Source organism: Meleagris gallopavo, chromosome 4 (genome assembly GCF_905368555.1).
Source record: "Meleagris gallopavo chromosome 4, MGAL_WU_HG_1.1, whole genome shotgun sequence".
NCBI classification, from domain to species: Eukaryota; Metazoa; Chordata; class Aves; order Galliformes; family Phasianidae; genus Meleagris; species Meleagris gallopavo.
Genome location: NC_139407.1, coordinates 68,918,392 through 68,933,724, shown reverse-complemented (window position 1 = coordinate 68,933,724; position 15,333 = coordinate 68,918,392). Strand labels below are relative to the sequence as shown.

Here is a 15,333-nt window from a genome sequence, read left to right as displayed (position 1 = left end):
ACATGGCAGAAGTACTCCTGGATCTGAATCATAGGATCATTAACGTTGGAAAGGCTTCTTGCCTTCAGTTTCACAAGCCTTCATCTCAATTACTTCACTGAAGTTATTACTAACAACAGTTTAACTGTGAGAGAATTCACATGGACTTTGTTCATGAGGTTGCTGGGGACTGGAGCGTGACGATCCTTGAGGTCCCTTCCAACCCAATCCATTCTATGATTCATCTTTCATTTGGGTCTCACTCCAGCATGGTTTCTTTAGTTTTGAGCCAATTGTTCTCACTTCACAAGGGCTTCCAGCCCCAGGATCTTCCAAAACCACTATTGGATGGGGTCATAGGAACTTGGAGCAAGGATGGAACTCAGGAAGGCGCATACACAGTTTCTGCTCCAACAGAGAGGGAAGATGCAGGAGCCATTCCTGGCAATTGCTTCTGTAAGTGATTCCACTGCTGGGGATTGAATCTGTTCCACTTTTTAACTTCCCATATAACATTTTTCTTAATATCTAACTGAATCTCCCTTGCCAGACATTTAACTCAAAATTACTTCTCATCATACATCCCACAACGGCGGAGATCTATCTATCACTATCTGCTTCTTGTTTACATATGCAAGTGTTTCTTCACAGCCATCTTCCTAAACTAAACAAACCCAGTTCTTTCAGCCTTTCCTCACAAGTCAGGCCTGCAAAAACAAACTTGTAAATATCATTAAATTCCACTGAGATCTCTTTCATCTTCCTTAACACTTGCTGTTCAGCCAAAGAGCTGGACCTGAACTCCAGCTAAAGCTCACTGCAGTGGAGAAAGTCCCTTCCAACACAACCCATTTTAAGATTCTGTGATTCTGTGATTCCATGGTATGCATTTGTGTCCCAGAACTTGTGTTTTCTTATATGCATGCTTCTGCATTTCCTTTTTCATCCCTTGGCCACTTCCCGCCCCATGGCCACGTCTCCCCTGCTGCTGGACTTCTCCCTCCTGTCCTCTTGTATTGCCCTGCCCAGTGTTGCTTCTGCTTTTGTTCAACGTCATCCTCCTGATTTCAAACACTGCCTTCAACGAACTGAGATCATTTTGAATTCCAGTCTTGTCCTGCTCATTGCTTGTGACCCCCTTCTTGTCTTCTGTCAGGCACAAATTACATAAATCTATTCTCTATTCCATCATCGGAGTCATTATGAGAATATTGAACAGTGCCAGACTCAGAATAGACCCTAGAAGACCTTCTAGTCTGAAAATGTGCCATTTCTTTTTGAGCACAGTGCTCACAAGCACCCATTTTACCATGATTGCACAGGAGCCATTCTTATAGGTACATCACATGGACTACTGCCAAATGCCAAAGTAAAATCATACTGTGTCACCCTTCTGGCCATTCTTATTCATCTGGCTGGTCCATACTTCACCTTGTTCCTTCTTCTGCTTCCATAAAAAAGGTGTTTCTTTGTTCTTGCCCACTCCTTTGGAACCACATTCTTGATAAGGATTGGAAAGCTAAAAATGTTACTTATCTGCCACCTCTTGAGGTTGGTACATGCAGACTTAAGGTAAAATCTTATTAAACTAAAAAATAAAATTCACCCTGGTGACAATCCAGAAGTGGGTGAGGTTATGACTTGGAAGCATGGTAACTGAAAGAATGAACCGGGTTGGAAAAATAAATAGACAAAACCATAATAATAAAAAAAAGGAAAAACACAACAATACTGTGATGTCTTCAATGCCAATAGAGAACAAGGCGTAGAAATGTGTGCTCTCAGATTCCAAGCACTCAGTGCTGCAGCCTGCAGAAATGCTCGTCTGTTCATGAGACAGAAATTAAAAGGGCTTGGGCTATCTGCTAACACTGGGTATTGGTTTTAAAAATAGAAGCTACTGCAGTGTGCCTGCCCCCGGGAACGGTAGGAAAGAAGGACAAGCCCCTCAGATCCCAAAGAACTCAATAGGAATATTTAGAGAAAATATTTTCCTTTGCTTGCCGGGGGGATGTTTTCAAGACAATGACTGGAGATGTGTTTTCTTTTATGCTGTTAGCTGCCCTCTTGGGTCCTCGCAAATTGCCCTGACCGAGAAGATGCTGAGAGTCTGCGTTTCCAATGCCCTTGATGGGAGCTATTGCTTGAGTGGAGTTCCCCCTGGGTTTTAACTTGCTCCTGAGGTTTTTGACAGGAAAGTGCAAGAGTCATTTGAAGGAAATGAGGACACTGCAATACACATTGATGATATGCTGAAAGAGGAAGACAACAAAAGAAATGTTTCCTGACCCTGAAATGGGTTACAAAAAAAGGACATGGCAGGAGAAATCTAATTTAAAATCAGAAATGTGAGATATTTGGGGAAAAGTGTAAGTGTATACAGATTCTGACCCAAGCCAGGCTATTGCAGATATGCTGCTTTAACAGGTGATAAGAAAGATTTGCAGAGTTTGGCTCCTGTAGGAAAAGGAGATTATGGTTCTTCTTCCTGGGCTCTTATGCAGAAGGACTCAAAATGAAACAGGCTTGCCAGCCTGAACAGGGAGTTCTGAAAGACAAAGAAGAAAGCAAGCACCTGAGTTTTGGCAAGCCATGTCACCTGGAGATGAGCCATATGGCCAGAAAATAACACTGCCACTGGAAGAAGGCTTGGGAGTAACATATCAATTCAAGTCAGAGCTGTCTGTATGTCATATCGTAGCGTATGGGCACAAAAATTAGTAGTGCCACAAATATTACAGCCTGATGTATTTTATTGAAAATGTCTCAAGAAATGCATTGCAGTGGCCTCCAATGAACACAGAGCTGAAGAAGTACAAAACCTGTCAACAATTCCTACCTCAAAGAGGAAAAAACAGAGGTGATGGCTCAGATATAGTGGACCTGTTTCAGTATTCAGCCTATGCTGAGACTGCATTACAGAAGCGTTGAATAACCTGAGTTGGAAGGGACTCACAAAGTCCCTTTGAGTCCAATGGCTACACACAGAACTACCTAAAAATTAAACCCTATGTCTGAGAGCGTTGTACAAACACTTCAGCAGGCTTTGTGCCATGAGCACTTCCTTGGGGAGCCTATCCCAGTGTTCACATTGGAGAACATTCTATTTGGGTATCTTGTAGGAAAAAAAAAAAATAAACCTTTAATTTGGCAAATATGGGCTCTTAGAAACAAAAGTCCTGCAAAACTCCATACGTATTGGTTGAGCATTGCAAGAGTTGGCAAATATCAGAACATTTAGTCAAATGACTTGAAGAAAAGTAGAGTTAAGGGGGTTTAAAACTACATATATATATACTTACATGTGTGTATAAAACTCTTCCAGGCTCTGAAAGAGATCTGTATCTCATTCTGGTGGGCACAAGACAGCCTTTAAGGCACTAGCTGGAATTCTGCTCAGAAAGCCGAGCATTCGACTTATTCAAATCTGGGCTGAGAAGCTGATCTGATCTTGAGGCACATAGAGAGATAAATAGATGGACGAAAATATATGGACAAAAATCAAATGAAAGCAGAGGAGTTCACTTTCTACAGGCTCTGTAGTCAATAACCCCTGAATGCTGTTCAAGTGGCAATTGACCGTAATTGAGGAAAAGTTCTGTTTGCAGAAGGGGAGGACTTCTAAAGTGTTTACGTTCAGGTTAATCTAGGAAAGACAATGAAAACATATCAACAGCATGTTATCCAATCTCCTAGTGACATGTGGGTAACATTTCAAATGCATATCTTGCTACAGCTCTGGACATTTGAGGACCCTCAAATACTGCAGTACTAAGCTCTTTTGGAGTCTCATAGCCCAGTGCCTGTGGGTAAGAGACAGACTGATCACTACTTTCTCTTGAGAAGAGCCATTTCAAGTATCAGATAAATGCCTGTACTAATAAGTGGTGCACATAGCGCTTTATTTCCTCTAAAGTTGGGAAAATCAGCTCCAAGGCAATTACTGGTAATGAACTTTTGCATGGAATTTGCGTGGGGGAGAGTATTGTAAGCAGCAAGCACGTTGCTGATGTCACTTTGATTAAAATACCCCTCAGCTCTCTTAGCTCTCCCATGTGTAGGCCTCCATTTGTCTTTGACTGTTTCTATTTTCAGGGAAGCTTCAGGTTGGATATGAGGAACAATTTCCTCTCTGAAAGAGCAGTCAGGCACTGGCACAGCTGCCCAGGGAATGGTGGGGTCACCATCCCCGGAGGTGTTCAGGAGATGTGGCACTTAGAGACACGGTCAGTGGGCATGGTGGGATGGGTTGGGGTTGGACTTCGGGATCTTAGAAGTCTTTTCCAACCTTAATGACTCTATGATTCTGTGATTCTATGATGCGTAGAATTATGCCAGCTTTAACATGTGCCTCCTACATGTGCTTGCAGACACAGAGACTTTTTGTTTCCTCTCTGTGTGCCAACCCCAACATCTGACTTGGTCATTGTCTTCCAGATGGTGTCAAAAATCAAGTCATCACCTATGCAACTGTAACTGTTGTTTGTTTTTTTTTTTTAATCTCCTGCTTCCTGTCTTAAATTGCCCCTTTTTGTCACATGTTTAATAACATCCTCCTCTCTCCAGTGAGGGATAGATCTCTATCTGTGGGGCTGCTGTAACCACATCTCCCTTAGAGAAGCACCTTGTCAGGACTGTTGCTTTCACCATTGCACAAGAGAACTCTAACATGTCACACACTCTTCTTCTCAAGGATGTCAAAGGAGAAGAGAAAATCTCACAGTGCTGGACGAGGCAAATGGAAGTCACCAGCATGTGGAACATTACAAGCAATTGCTCTCCTTTTTAGATCACTTCACTTCATCCGAATACAGTGCCAATTGAGGTGATAATGACTCCTCTTTCAATGGCAGCTTTCACTGGAGGTATTTTGATATGCCAGTAAGAGTTACTTTAAAATGCCAGCAATAAATACACATACAAAGCAATACACTTAGTGCCTCAGCTCTGCAGTCCATATATGTTCCCATCAGCTGCATTTTTTGACTGAATAAATGCTAGGTATGAGCAATACTCTCTAAATTTGCCTCACTGTGCCATGTCTCCAAGAAAATATGCAAGTAATTCCTCTCTTTGATACGGGATGCCAACGATGCCTCCCTGGGATCAGAATAATAGGAAGAATAAAGATAATTCTTGCTGAAGAATTCTTGATGTTCTTCATGAGTCACTTTCTTTGGGATGTGCTTTCAACAGGACAAATATCGGCCTTGAAGTTGTGCAATGAAAGGCCTTGTTCACCTTCATATTTTGGGCAAATATTCATCTTGTCACCAAAATCAGGTATCAAATGTCTGAGCCATGCCCAGGACACTGGGAGACCTCTAGATGAGGAATGTGGCAGCTCAGAAGGGGAAAAGAAGCACAGGAGACAAGCTGGTGCTCAAATCCTTTAAGCTCAAATCCATTCAGGTGAGATGGATGAATCTTACTTAGGTCAGGTATGCAACTCTTTGCAACCAGGTCATGCACTGAGCATGATGGCTTGATTTGCATCTTCGTTTTGTAAAAGCATTGTTTATAGCTGAGTCGGTGATTAGTCTGGCTGAGTCAACTGTGTAGGATGGGGCTTTCCAGAGGCATCTTTACAAAACAAAGGCTTGTCAGAAAGGATGTGCTAGTGTAGGGGAATAATGATAACTAGCGAGGCTTCACTCCAAGTTATCATGAGAGTTTTCAGGAAGAATTTTTTTTCTCCTTCAGGCTAATGAAAGCATGATGTGACTTTGCCAGACTACAGGCATTCAAAGGGCTAAGGGCTTTCTTCCAGCCTTAAAGTTTGCAGACACAATCTGGCAACTAATGTCCCAACTCACGGTTGGTTTGCTGCTGTTGTGTTGTTTTGTTTCATTTCTTTCTCTCAGTCAAATTCTAATGACTAGCTTGGTAAGTGACAAATAAATTGCTTCACCTTTCCAACCTTCAGCAAAGTCATAGTGACACTTGCCTCCTGGTAAATGGCTAAAGGAGCTATGAATGAGAAGGACGACCAAAGACGAATTTGGGATTGTTGAGTCCATTTCCGAATGTTCATGTCTAAAACCCAACTTGTCATGCCCTCCTTGAGTGATTCTTGCTTCCATTTAACATTTATGGTCAACACATTTCACTCTCACTTTGCAGCCTTAGGGAGTCCCCATGGGGCAGAGAATAGCCCACCAATACCATGTCCTCATCATCAGACTTGTGCAGATCCATCACGCCAAGAGGTGGGTAGGATGGCTTGCTTAATAAATTCCCTGTCATCATGTCTAAAGTTTTAGGCTTCTCTAAAGGTGTCAAGGTGAGATGTATTCTACAACAGGAAGACAGAACGGATGAATGAGGTTTCTTTTTGTTTTGATTCTTTTCAGTGAGTAAATTATCTTCCACCTGGATCAACTATTAAAGAAGGAGGCACCTCTTAGTGAATGTTATCACATTTATTTGTATATCCCAAATGCCTTTAAAGTCCTGCTTGAATGCATCAAGCCAATATTGATAAAAATTGCTAGTAATCTTAGCAAGAGGGGAGAAAGGTCAGAGATTTAGGTACAAAGAATCAGCCAAGCACATTATGATGCCTGCTGAAGACACGTAGCTTGTTGCGGGCTCAAACTTTCTGGCATTGCTTTGCCAGTCTCAAACATTGCATTCCTGAGATGTTCTCAGCAAATTCCCCCAGCCCAACACTGACCAGGAAGATCTGCTAGCAAAAGAAGATCATTTTGCATTGGGGGATTTCATTCTGTGTATGTAATGTTTGTAAACCCATCCAATTCCACAGAGAGTTGATAGCAATGAATGCTGACATCTTCCCTGCATGAGCTGCTCTGATCTAATTCAGCAAAACAGCATCCCAAAGGGCTTTGCAGGGCACTGTGAAATCTGGATGACAGCTGTGAGTTCTGGACAGGGCATGGGGGATCTCCTGGTAGGGCTTTTCTCTGACAGATCTGGGGGAAGGATCATCAACATTTCCAGTTCAGGCATGATATAGTGTTTTTGTCCAGCAACACAAGGCCAAGTAAATGCACAAAAGAGTAATGCAGACAGCCAAATTCCAGTGGCATTTCCACTCTGACATGCCCCAGACATTCCTAAGTGCCCCAAATTGGGCCTTGGAGAGAGGGACACCTGAGAGCCACAGCTTCTTCCTCTCTTGGAGAAAATCTAAGGTATGCAGGTAGTGGTATGTGCCTCCAAACCATGTGCTTGCAAGGAAGGCAGTCCACTGCACATTCTGCAGCTATTTCAACAGTAGATGGGAAATTAATTCTGCATATGAAGGCTTGCTGCTTAGGTGACACTGAGCACTTGACTGTAAAATCTGGGTATGGAAACACAGTCTAAACAAGGTTAAAGAGTGACTGCCAGTGTTAGTCACCTGTGCACATCATTATTGGCTCATGGATACATGGGAAATATTATGACTATTTCTTCTGTACTCCCTTAGCCATCATTTCTTGCTCCAGGAAAAAATGTGAGTAACAACTTATTTCCAACAGCTCTGGGTAAGCAGACAGTCGTTGGTTATCAGGCAGTTGCCTATTACCAAGCACCAACATCCGTGCTCTGGCAGGGAAAGGATGTGGCAAAGCAGGAGTGTGCCCCATAGCAAAGAGGATGGGTGAGCACAGGAGATTTAGCCTGAGCAGGAGCTTTCTGTGCACTATTCGTGCTCATTGTGCAAGATTTGGCAGGCCTGACTTAGGAAGAACTACGTAAAAGACATCCAACTAACCTAAACGGGCCATAAACCATTTCTGCTGCTCTACAGGAGATTTCAGATGGCTGTTCTCCTCTAAGCAACAAACCATGCAAAAAAAAAAAAAAAAAAAAAAAAAAAAAGATCTGGAGTCAACAGCTTGTCAGGGAAATAATAACAGTGTTCATCACTTCCTAGTACTGTGCATGGATTCACACCTAAAATATCCAAAATCTGGAGGGGACGGGGAGGTGTGCCAAAGCCCTAGGTTGAACAGCACCATGAATTGTAGAATCATTCAGGTTGGAAAAGACCTCAGAGATCCCCACGTCCATCCCCAACCCATCCCACCATGCCCACTGATCACATCCCTCAGTGCAACATCTCTATGATTCTTGATCATCTCCAGGGACTGTGACCCCTCCACTCCCTGGGCAGCTGTGGCAGTGCCAGACCACTCTTTCCAAAAACAGATGTTTCCTAATACCCAACCTGTGCATCCTGGTGCATGACTGGAGGCCATTACCTCTGATGCAATGTGATGTGGTGCCTCCTAAAGCATCTACAACACAGATCCTGCTGCAGGAAGGATCAGAAAGTCAGAGTGCAGGGTCCAGAGTTGTTGTACGCTCATACAAAAGGATTTGTATGCTGTTTCCAAGCTGGCACGTAGTGTCACCTTCACACTTCTGTATGCTGAACACAGCTGCATTTCCACGGTGAAGGAAACGTTTTCTTTGGAGGAGAGTCAGGTCTCTACATCCATCCAAATACATTTTGAGGTAGGTGAAGGCAGCGGAAGAGTCAGATTTTTTCTTACCCCTGCAGGTTAGGAGTGCCTTTGTGTCAGTGTCACCGAGGTAAGCAAGAGTCGAAACAGATGTGGTGCACGGCTACAAACAGGATGGGAAAATAAACTCATTACCCCATCTGCCCACCGTAAACAGCGTGAAATTAGCAGCAAGCGAGGAATAAAAATCCAGACAAATGGGCTTTTAAAGAGAGCAGAGGGAGCTGGAAGTTGCATTATTAGAAAAGCAGAGGCACAAAACTCCCAAGCCACACACATATCCCCACCCCCACTGAGTTGCTGGGGACAGAGGTGGAGGAAAATCCTGCTGCAGAGCATCCGTAAAGTGGTGTTTGTGAAGGTGAATTCCTAAAGAATCATAGAATCATAGAACCATAGAATGGGCTGGGTTGAAAAGGAAGACAATGATTATCTAGTTTCAACCCTCCTGCTATGTGCAGGGTCGCCAACCAGCAGACCAGGCTGCCCAGAGCCACATCCAGCCTGGATGCTGGAAAGGCTGCTCTGTCCATGGGATAGCAGACCTGATGCTGCTCTCTCCCTGCCTGTTAGGAAGCACCATCTATTTTATAGATCTCAGGGTTGTTTTTTTTTTTGTTCCCCGAGAGGCGCTCTCTTAATGTTGCATAAAATTACTCTCTCAAGGGTAGCGCGAGGAGAAGAACGCAGTGTTATGTTGTCTCAGTTGCAAAGACATTGCTACCAATAAAAGCCCCTGAATGATTTGGATTTTAAGTGACATGATTATGGAGTGGGTCATTCGTGACGCTCCAGTTAAGGTTGCTTCAAACACCTCTACCATAAACTCTGCACGAGGGTGTCTGATGCTTTGGGATCGGGCTGTAAATATTCACCCCCAGTCTTTGTTCTATGTAGCGAGCAAGGATATATTTACTTAAAATTTTTGCAGATAAATTTCTTAAATGGTCATTCTGCTTGATTTATTCAGTGAGATCCCAAGGAGTTTTATGGCTTTTATGGGCTAGCTGTGTTTATAACTATCCTGGGGAGTATCTTCTGCCATTCACATAGAGGAGTGGGGAAAGGAGAGCTGTAATTTCTATTTTAACTTACTTTTCTAGCAGCTGACATGACGCTGACAAAGTCATCTCCTCTAGAATAAAACCTGCCATGCTTTATTGGAGGCCAGAGGAGATCCTTTGGAGAGAGCCAGGGCAAAATTAAGTCAAGTGCTTTTTTTCCCCAACAGATTCTGTGCAGAAGAATTGCGCATGGAAAATGCAGCAGTTTCTGAAGGCAGAGACTATAGCTCCAGCTCACTTTATAGATCTCAGAGAAATTGCAGACCAAATGATATTTCAAGGAAACTGGTTCCTTGTGTTCTGAGTTCTTCAAGATATGACAGCCCAAGGCAGAGTTTTCTATGTGTTAGAAATAATTTCTCTCTCCACATTTGGCAGATCCAAGCAAGCCTTGAGTGCTAAATAAACCAGGTCTATGAATAAATCAGAGGAAGGGGAACTCAAATTTGAGGTGTTGTGCGATTTGAGATAACTGAAAGACTGACGTTGGCCATGAGGCACTTTGAAATAGTCTGGAGTTTGATGAAAGGTTTTACATTTGAGATGCCATTGGGGTATTTCAGGAGAAACCTCCTGGTGGGTTCACCCAAAGTTTGTAATAAACGTAATTGAAATATCTGAGCTCCAGCTGCTACCTTCTACTCTAATCAGAAAGAGTGATAGAAGCAGCTCCTTCTAAGCAAATGCCCTGCTACTGCCAAGGGAGGAGGGATAGAGGGAATGGCTGCAATGGGCTCTACATGCATGGGGAGAGTAGCAGAGGCAGGAGCAGAAATTCATGACCTGGAAGGTAGCAGGTGGAAGGAGGACAAAAGAACTCTGGAGAAATCAATGGACTCTTGGAGAAAGGGCAGATCTGATGAAGACCTCGGAGATGGGAATGTTGGACCCACATTTTTCCTTGGAGAGATTTCTGTAATGTCTGAGTTGGCTCTCACTCTGCAAGGGTTCAAAAATGAGAAGATTCCCCCCACCTCGTCTGCCCAGTGAAGCTGTAATGTGTTCCCATCCAGAGGGAGACTGGATTGTTGGGGACAAGGAGTTCCTCTGAGAGTTGTTTGAGAAGTCCTCCTTCAAGGTCATAGAAGCAGTTTCTGTTTTTATAGTACAGCAGAATCAGAAAATACATTGTAGACATGGAGACTGAACCTTCCCTCTCATAAACCAGGTTTCCATCTTCAGCACTCCCACAAAGTCATGGTGCAACCATCCTTGACCTGTATCGACGTGCTCCAGAGCTCCATACCAACTGGAAGGAGCACAGTTATCCTGTTTTCTCTCCACCGTGTCCCTCATGGCCTTGGCATGCCATTGCACAGGTCCCATCCCCTGGAGTCACTCTGGATGTGGCCATCCTGCTGTAGAGAGGAAGAGCATTTAATAGCATTGCAATGGTCTGCTCCGGGCCATGAGGATATGGCATCACCAAACCTTGCTGGTGGTGTTTAATTTATTGGTGTGCATGTAGCAATGACTCCTTCCTCCAGTGCTTTTCTCCGTCCTTGCAGCATGGGGAACAGAGCATTTAGTATTTTCACAAGTAACTCTGAGGGGAATTTGTAGGCATTTGGCAAAAGGCAAGACAAAACAGTGGGATTCCTGGGAAGGTGGTGACAGCAAACAAGGGCCAACTCCTGGGACACACTGGGCTGGCTCCTTGTCAAAATACCCCCCACAGAGCAACTCAGACCTTCATGGAGGGTGTGAGCAAGATTAGATTTTGTGCAAGGAGAAGAGAGTGGAGTGTTCAACAAGAATGGGTTCTGTTAATGTCAGTTAGCAGAGATGAGATAGAGAAGTGAGGGGGGAGAAGGCCTTGGAGAGCTTTCTATGCTGCACATGGGATAGGACGAGCATGTACAATCTGGCTTCCAGGTTGACCCCGTCTGGAGCCACTCTCTCAAATCAGGAAGGCCCTGGTCTCAAGGATGGAGGTGGTTTCTCCATCTAGCTCCTCAGTGAGAGGTGTAGGAAGCAGGGGCTCTTCATCATCTAGACCATTTCAGCCCCACCATGGTGCAATTTCTGAGTAGGAATGGTGAGCCTGGACATTTAAATCCTCCAGCTGATACCCTGGGCAGAGATCTGCCTGCTTAAGAACTTCAGAAGCAAAGTATTTGCTTGTGGAGTGAGTGGCGATGTGGCTGATTTCCACCTTCGTATCTGAAGGTGGACATCCCAGCCCGGTCCATCTCATGGGATACACAACTCATTTCCCACCTAGGGTTTCTCCATCAGCCTCACATCCCTCCTTTGGTTTTCTTGCAGAAGGTATGGCGGAAGCTGTCAGCTCAAGCAGGGACTGCCTTCAGGCAGGTGAATCCTGCACCAACGACCCCATCTGCAGCTCCAAATTCAGGACTCTCCGGCAATGCATCGCAGGCAATGGAGCCAACAAGCTGGGCCCCGATGCCAAGAACCAGTGCAGGAGCACAGTGACTGCTCTGCTCTCCAGCCAGCTCTACGGCTGCAAGTGCAAGCGAGGCATGAAAAAGGAGAAGCATTGCTTGAGTGTCTACTGGAGCATCCACCACACGCTGATGGAAGGTCAGTTGGGTACGGTGCTCTTTTCTTATGGTTTTCCCAAAAGCTAAGTCCCTCTATAGAGCTCTCCAACATAAAGTCAGTGTGATGAAGGTCATACGTTTCATACCCTGTTCCATCTCAGGACCTATGATGCCTCACAGTATTGGCATTTTTAGGAAGATATCCTGAAAGCTTGAGACATCTCCTTTCTTTTTGTATGTTGTCTTCTTTTTTATGATGTTCCCAGTATACCTTGAGATATTCTCTGGAGAAATGCATGGTATGTTTTGTGTGTAAATAGAAGTATGCTAGCCAAGCCCTGAAGCTGCGTATTTTACAGAAAAGTTTGTGCACTGAAGAAAAAAAATGGTGTAAATTTAAAACAAATCACTCTCTTGGAGGATCTCAAGTGCACGGGTGTCTTTGGGTTAGTGAAGATTTGGGGCTGGTGACATCAAGTTGGAATTTAAAGAGTTCCCAGAGCTGGTGTTTAGTAAGTTTGGATTTTGACGTTTTTTAAGAGTCATCATAAAATTGCACCTCTGTGGTCATAACTCTTCGTTGTCAGGCTGGTGAGTATTTTATGCACCATGAAAATTAAAATGGGGAATAAAACAGAACCTTCCAACCATAGGCTGCGAAATAGATTAATAAAACACTGCTGGCTGAAAGCTGGAAGGAAAGGTGCAGGGGTGACAGGCCAAAAGGTCAAGCAGAACAAAGAGGATGAAGATCATAAAGCACTGGCTTGACAGAATAGGAACTGCTTGATCAAGTTCTCAGAAAGCTTTCAAATAGTGAAAGTTGTGGTTCTGGGCAGCCTGGTCTGGTGGCTGGTGACCCTGCACGTACCAGTGGGGTTGAAACCAGATGATCGTTGTGGTCCTCTTCAACCCAGGCCATTCTATGATTCTATGGTAGTGCAGCTTGCAGAGCACAGAGCGTGGTGATACGTACTGACTGGGGAAATAAGAGGCCCCGGCACCACCCAGGATCTGATCTTTCCCCTAATTACCAAGTGAAGAAGGTGGGGAAGAGCAGAAGGTTTGGGTAACAACTGGTCTGAAGTAATGTACGTGTGCAGGACAGCGATGCCAGGAGGATTCCCACTGCTGGAAGAGCAGGGAGAGGATGGCAGGGAGAACTGGGAGTGGACAAGGGCCAGGTGTGCATCTCCAGATGGATGCAGGCCAGGCTGGGTGGGATGTTGGTCCAGCAGCTTCAGACCTTCTCTTGTGGATGGGTTATTGAAGAGACTGCCCTACTTCTCTGGTGTCATCTTCTGAGCCCTGCATTTTTGCAAGCATCAAGCTCACTTGCATTGCAGATTCACACTTTCAAGCCTTTGATTTCCTTACCTTAATTTCCTGGGGGAAATATATTTCATAATAGTCACGTGTTTCAGAGTCCTTACACATGTTTAATTGACTGAGAAAGGAAGCCAATCTACGTGCTCCTTGTAGAGCTTTGTCTTTCAGTCATACGTACCCAGGAGGCTGTAAAAAGCTTCCTAGAAGCCCTCTTATAAAATCAATTGTGGAAGTGTGTGCTCAGGGAATTTATAAAGCGTACTATTTACTCAGCTTCTCTTGTGTGTGCCTGTGTTTAGCCACCTTCCCATTTGGAGACACAATAACATGATGACAACCCGATAACAATTCTCTGATAAGGTGCTATATCACCAGGACATAAAACTGCTATGCTGGAACATACAAATGGGCCCCTCTCCAGTCAGTAACGATGCAAGATATTTCAATGAAGGTGTAAAGCTGCCTTGTAATGCACCTGTGGTGATTGCACAGTGCTGTGTACCCTGGGAGCCATTTCTTCCTGACCGCAGCTGGTGATCAGCATATGCCCAGAGCAAGAGGTTTGATAGTCCTTTTATCCCAGCCAGTACATCTGCTGCTGCTGTCCATATCCATCTAAATGTCTAATAAAAAAAAATGATACCGAGCTGTTTGCTTCAGTAATATTCTGTAGTATCTATCAGGGTGACGGGGCATTACAGACCATTGAACGGATGAAAGGGAAGCACCAATTGAATGAAATTAGCTTCCCAGTGACTTAAAAATGAAGAGGGGAAGTGTCTGCGGGAGTTGTGGGTCATTAGCTCAGTGCCAAGCAAGAAGGGGCTGTAGGCAAGAAGAGGTGTTAATAAATACGAAAATGAAATGTTGCCCTACTTGCATCCTAGGAAGAGATGAGGACCACTGAACAAAGGAGGGATATAAAAATATATAAGAACGGTGTTGGAAACACCATTGCATGTAGGCAACAGGAGAAGAGGTGATTCTCCAAGTTGTGCCAAGGAGGGTCAGGTTGTGTATTAGGAGATGTTCCTTCTCTGAAAGAGTGGTCAGGCATTGGCACAGGCTGCCCAGGGAATGGTGGGGTCACCATCCCCAGAGGTGTTCCAGAATCATGGAGATGCAGCACTGAGGGATGTGGTTGGTATATATGCTAGGGGTGGGTCGGAATGCTGTTCCTAAGAGGTCTTTTCCAACCTTAATGATTCTCTGACTCTATGACAGTATGAGCTCTGTCCATAAGCAAGAGCTTGTGTTACAATCTGGTGTCCTCAGTGGCAATCTCAGAAAGGGGCCCAGGACTTGAACTATACAAGGTTGCAACTCAGCTCTTCTCAGAGGTGTTGATCTAGTCCATAGTTATGATATATTTTTAAAACCTAGCTGCATTCTGTTCTCTTCTCTAAGGATATGATCCCAACAGTTGCTGTGACCTTGACTATCTATTTACTTATGACCTTTAGAGCACAGTTATTCTTGGACTAACCAAGCTAATGTGTGCTACAACTGTTGAGCCTTGTACATCTCAGGCTCTTCTGCTGCCTTCTCACCAGATGCTCTTTTCACACCAGGCATGAATGTGCTGGAAAGTTCTCCTTATGAGCCATTCATCAGGGGCTTTGATTACGTCCGGCTGGCCTCCATCACTGCAGGTAGGTGGCTGAGAAGATGCTCTTACACCGGCTGGTTCAAAGTGGGAGAACTGGCTGTCAAGTGCTAAGGAGGAGGCAGTCCTCCGTGGTCTCTCATGGTCTCTTTACAAAGAATTGCAGAGCTAAAGTCTTGAAACCATTTTTTTTCAAGGACCTTCCTACAAATCCTGTGCCTACAAATCCTGTCCCCTGAAGAAACACTTGCAATTTTTATCATTTTGTTTTTTAAATGCCCATTCTGAAGGGTTGGGGCTGAAGGGCAAAGTAGGAAGGCCTCTTGTGATGAGCCATCATCTGTGGGCTGATTCTCCATAGCAGGTGTATC

At 44.4% G+C, this 15,333-nt stretch overlaps 1 protein-coding gene across 2 annotated transcripts in view; it reads left to right on the top strand.

Annotated features, from left to right (window-relative positions):
* Positions 1 to 15,333, top strand: part of GFRA4 (GDNF family receptor alpha 4) — a 70,160-nt gene that overhangs the window by 41,764 nt on the left and 13,063 nt on the right. The window contains exons 2-3 of one of the 2 annotated variants that reach the window (XM_085223757.1): positions 11,789 to 12,076; positions 14,928 to 15,008. In XM_085223757.1, the coding sequence (XP_085079883.1) occupies positions 11,789 to 12,076; positions 14,928 to 15,008 (369 nt within the window). The remainder of the gene's footprint in view (positions 1 to 11,788; positions 12,077 to 14,927; positions 15,009 to 15,333) is intronic. The other variant, XM_010710569.3, reaches the window with a different exon arrangement.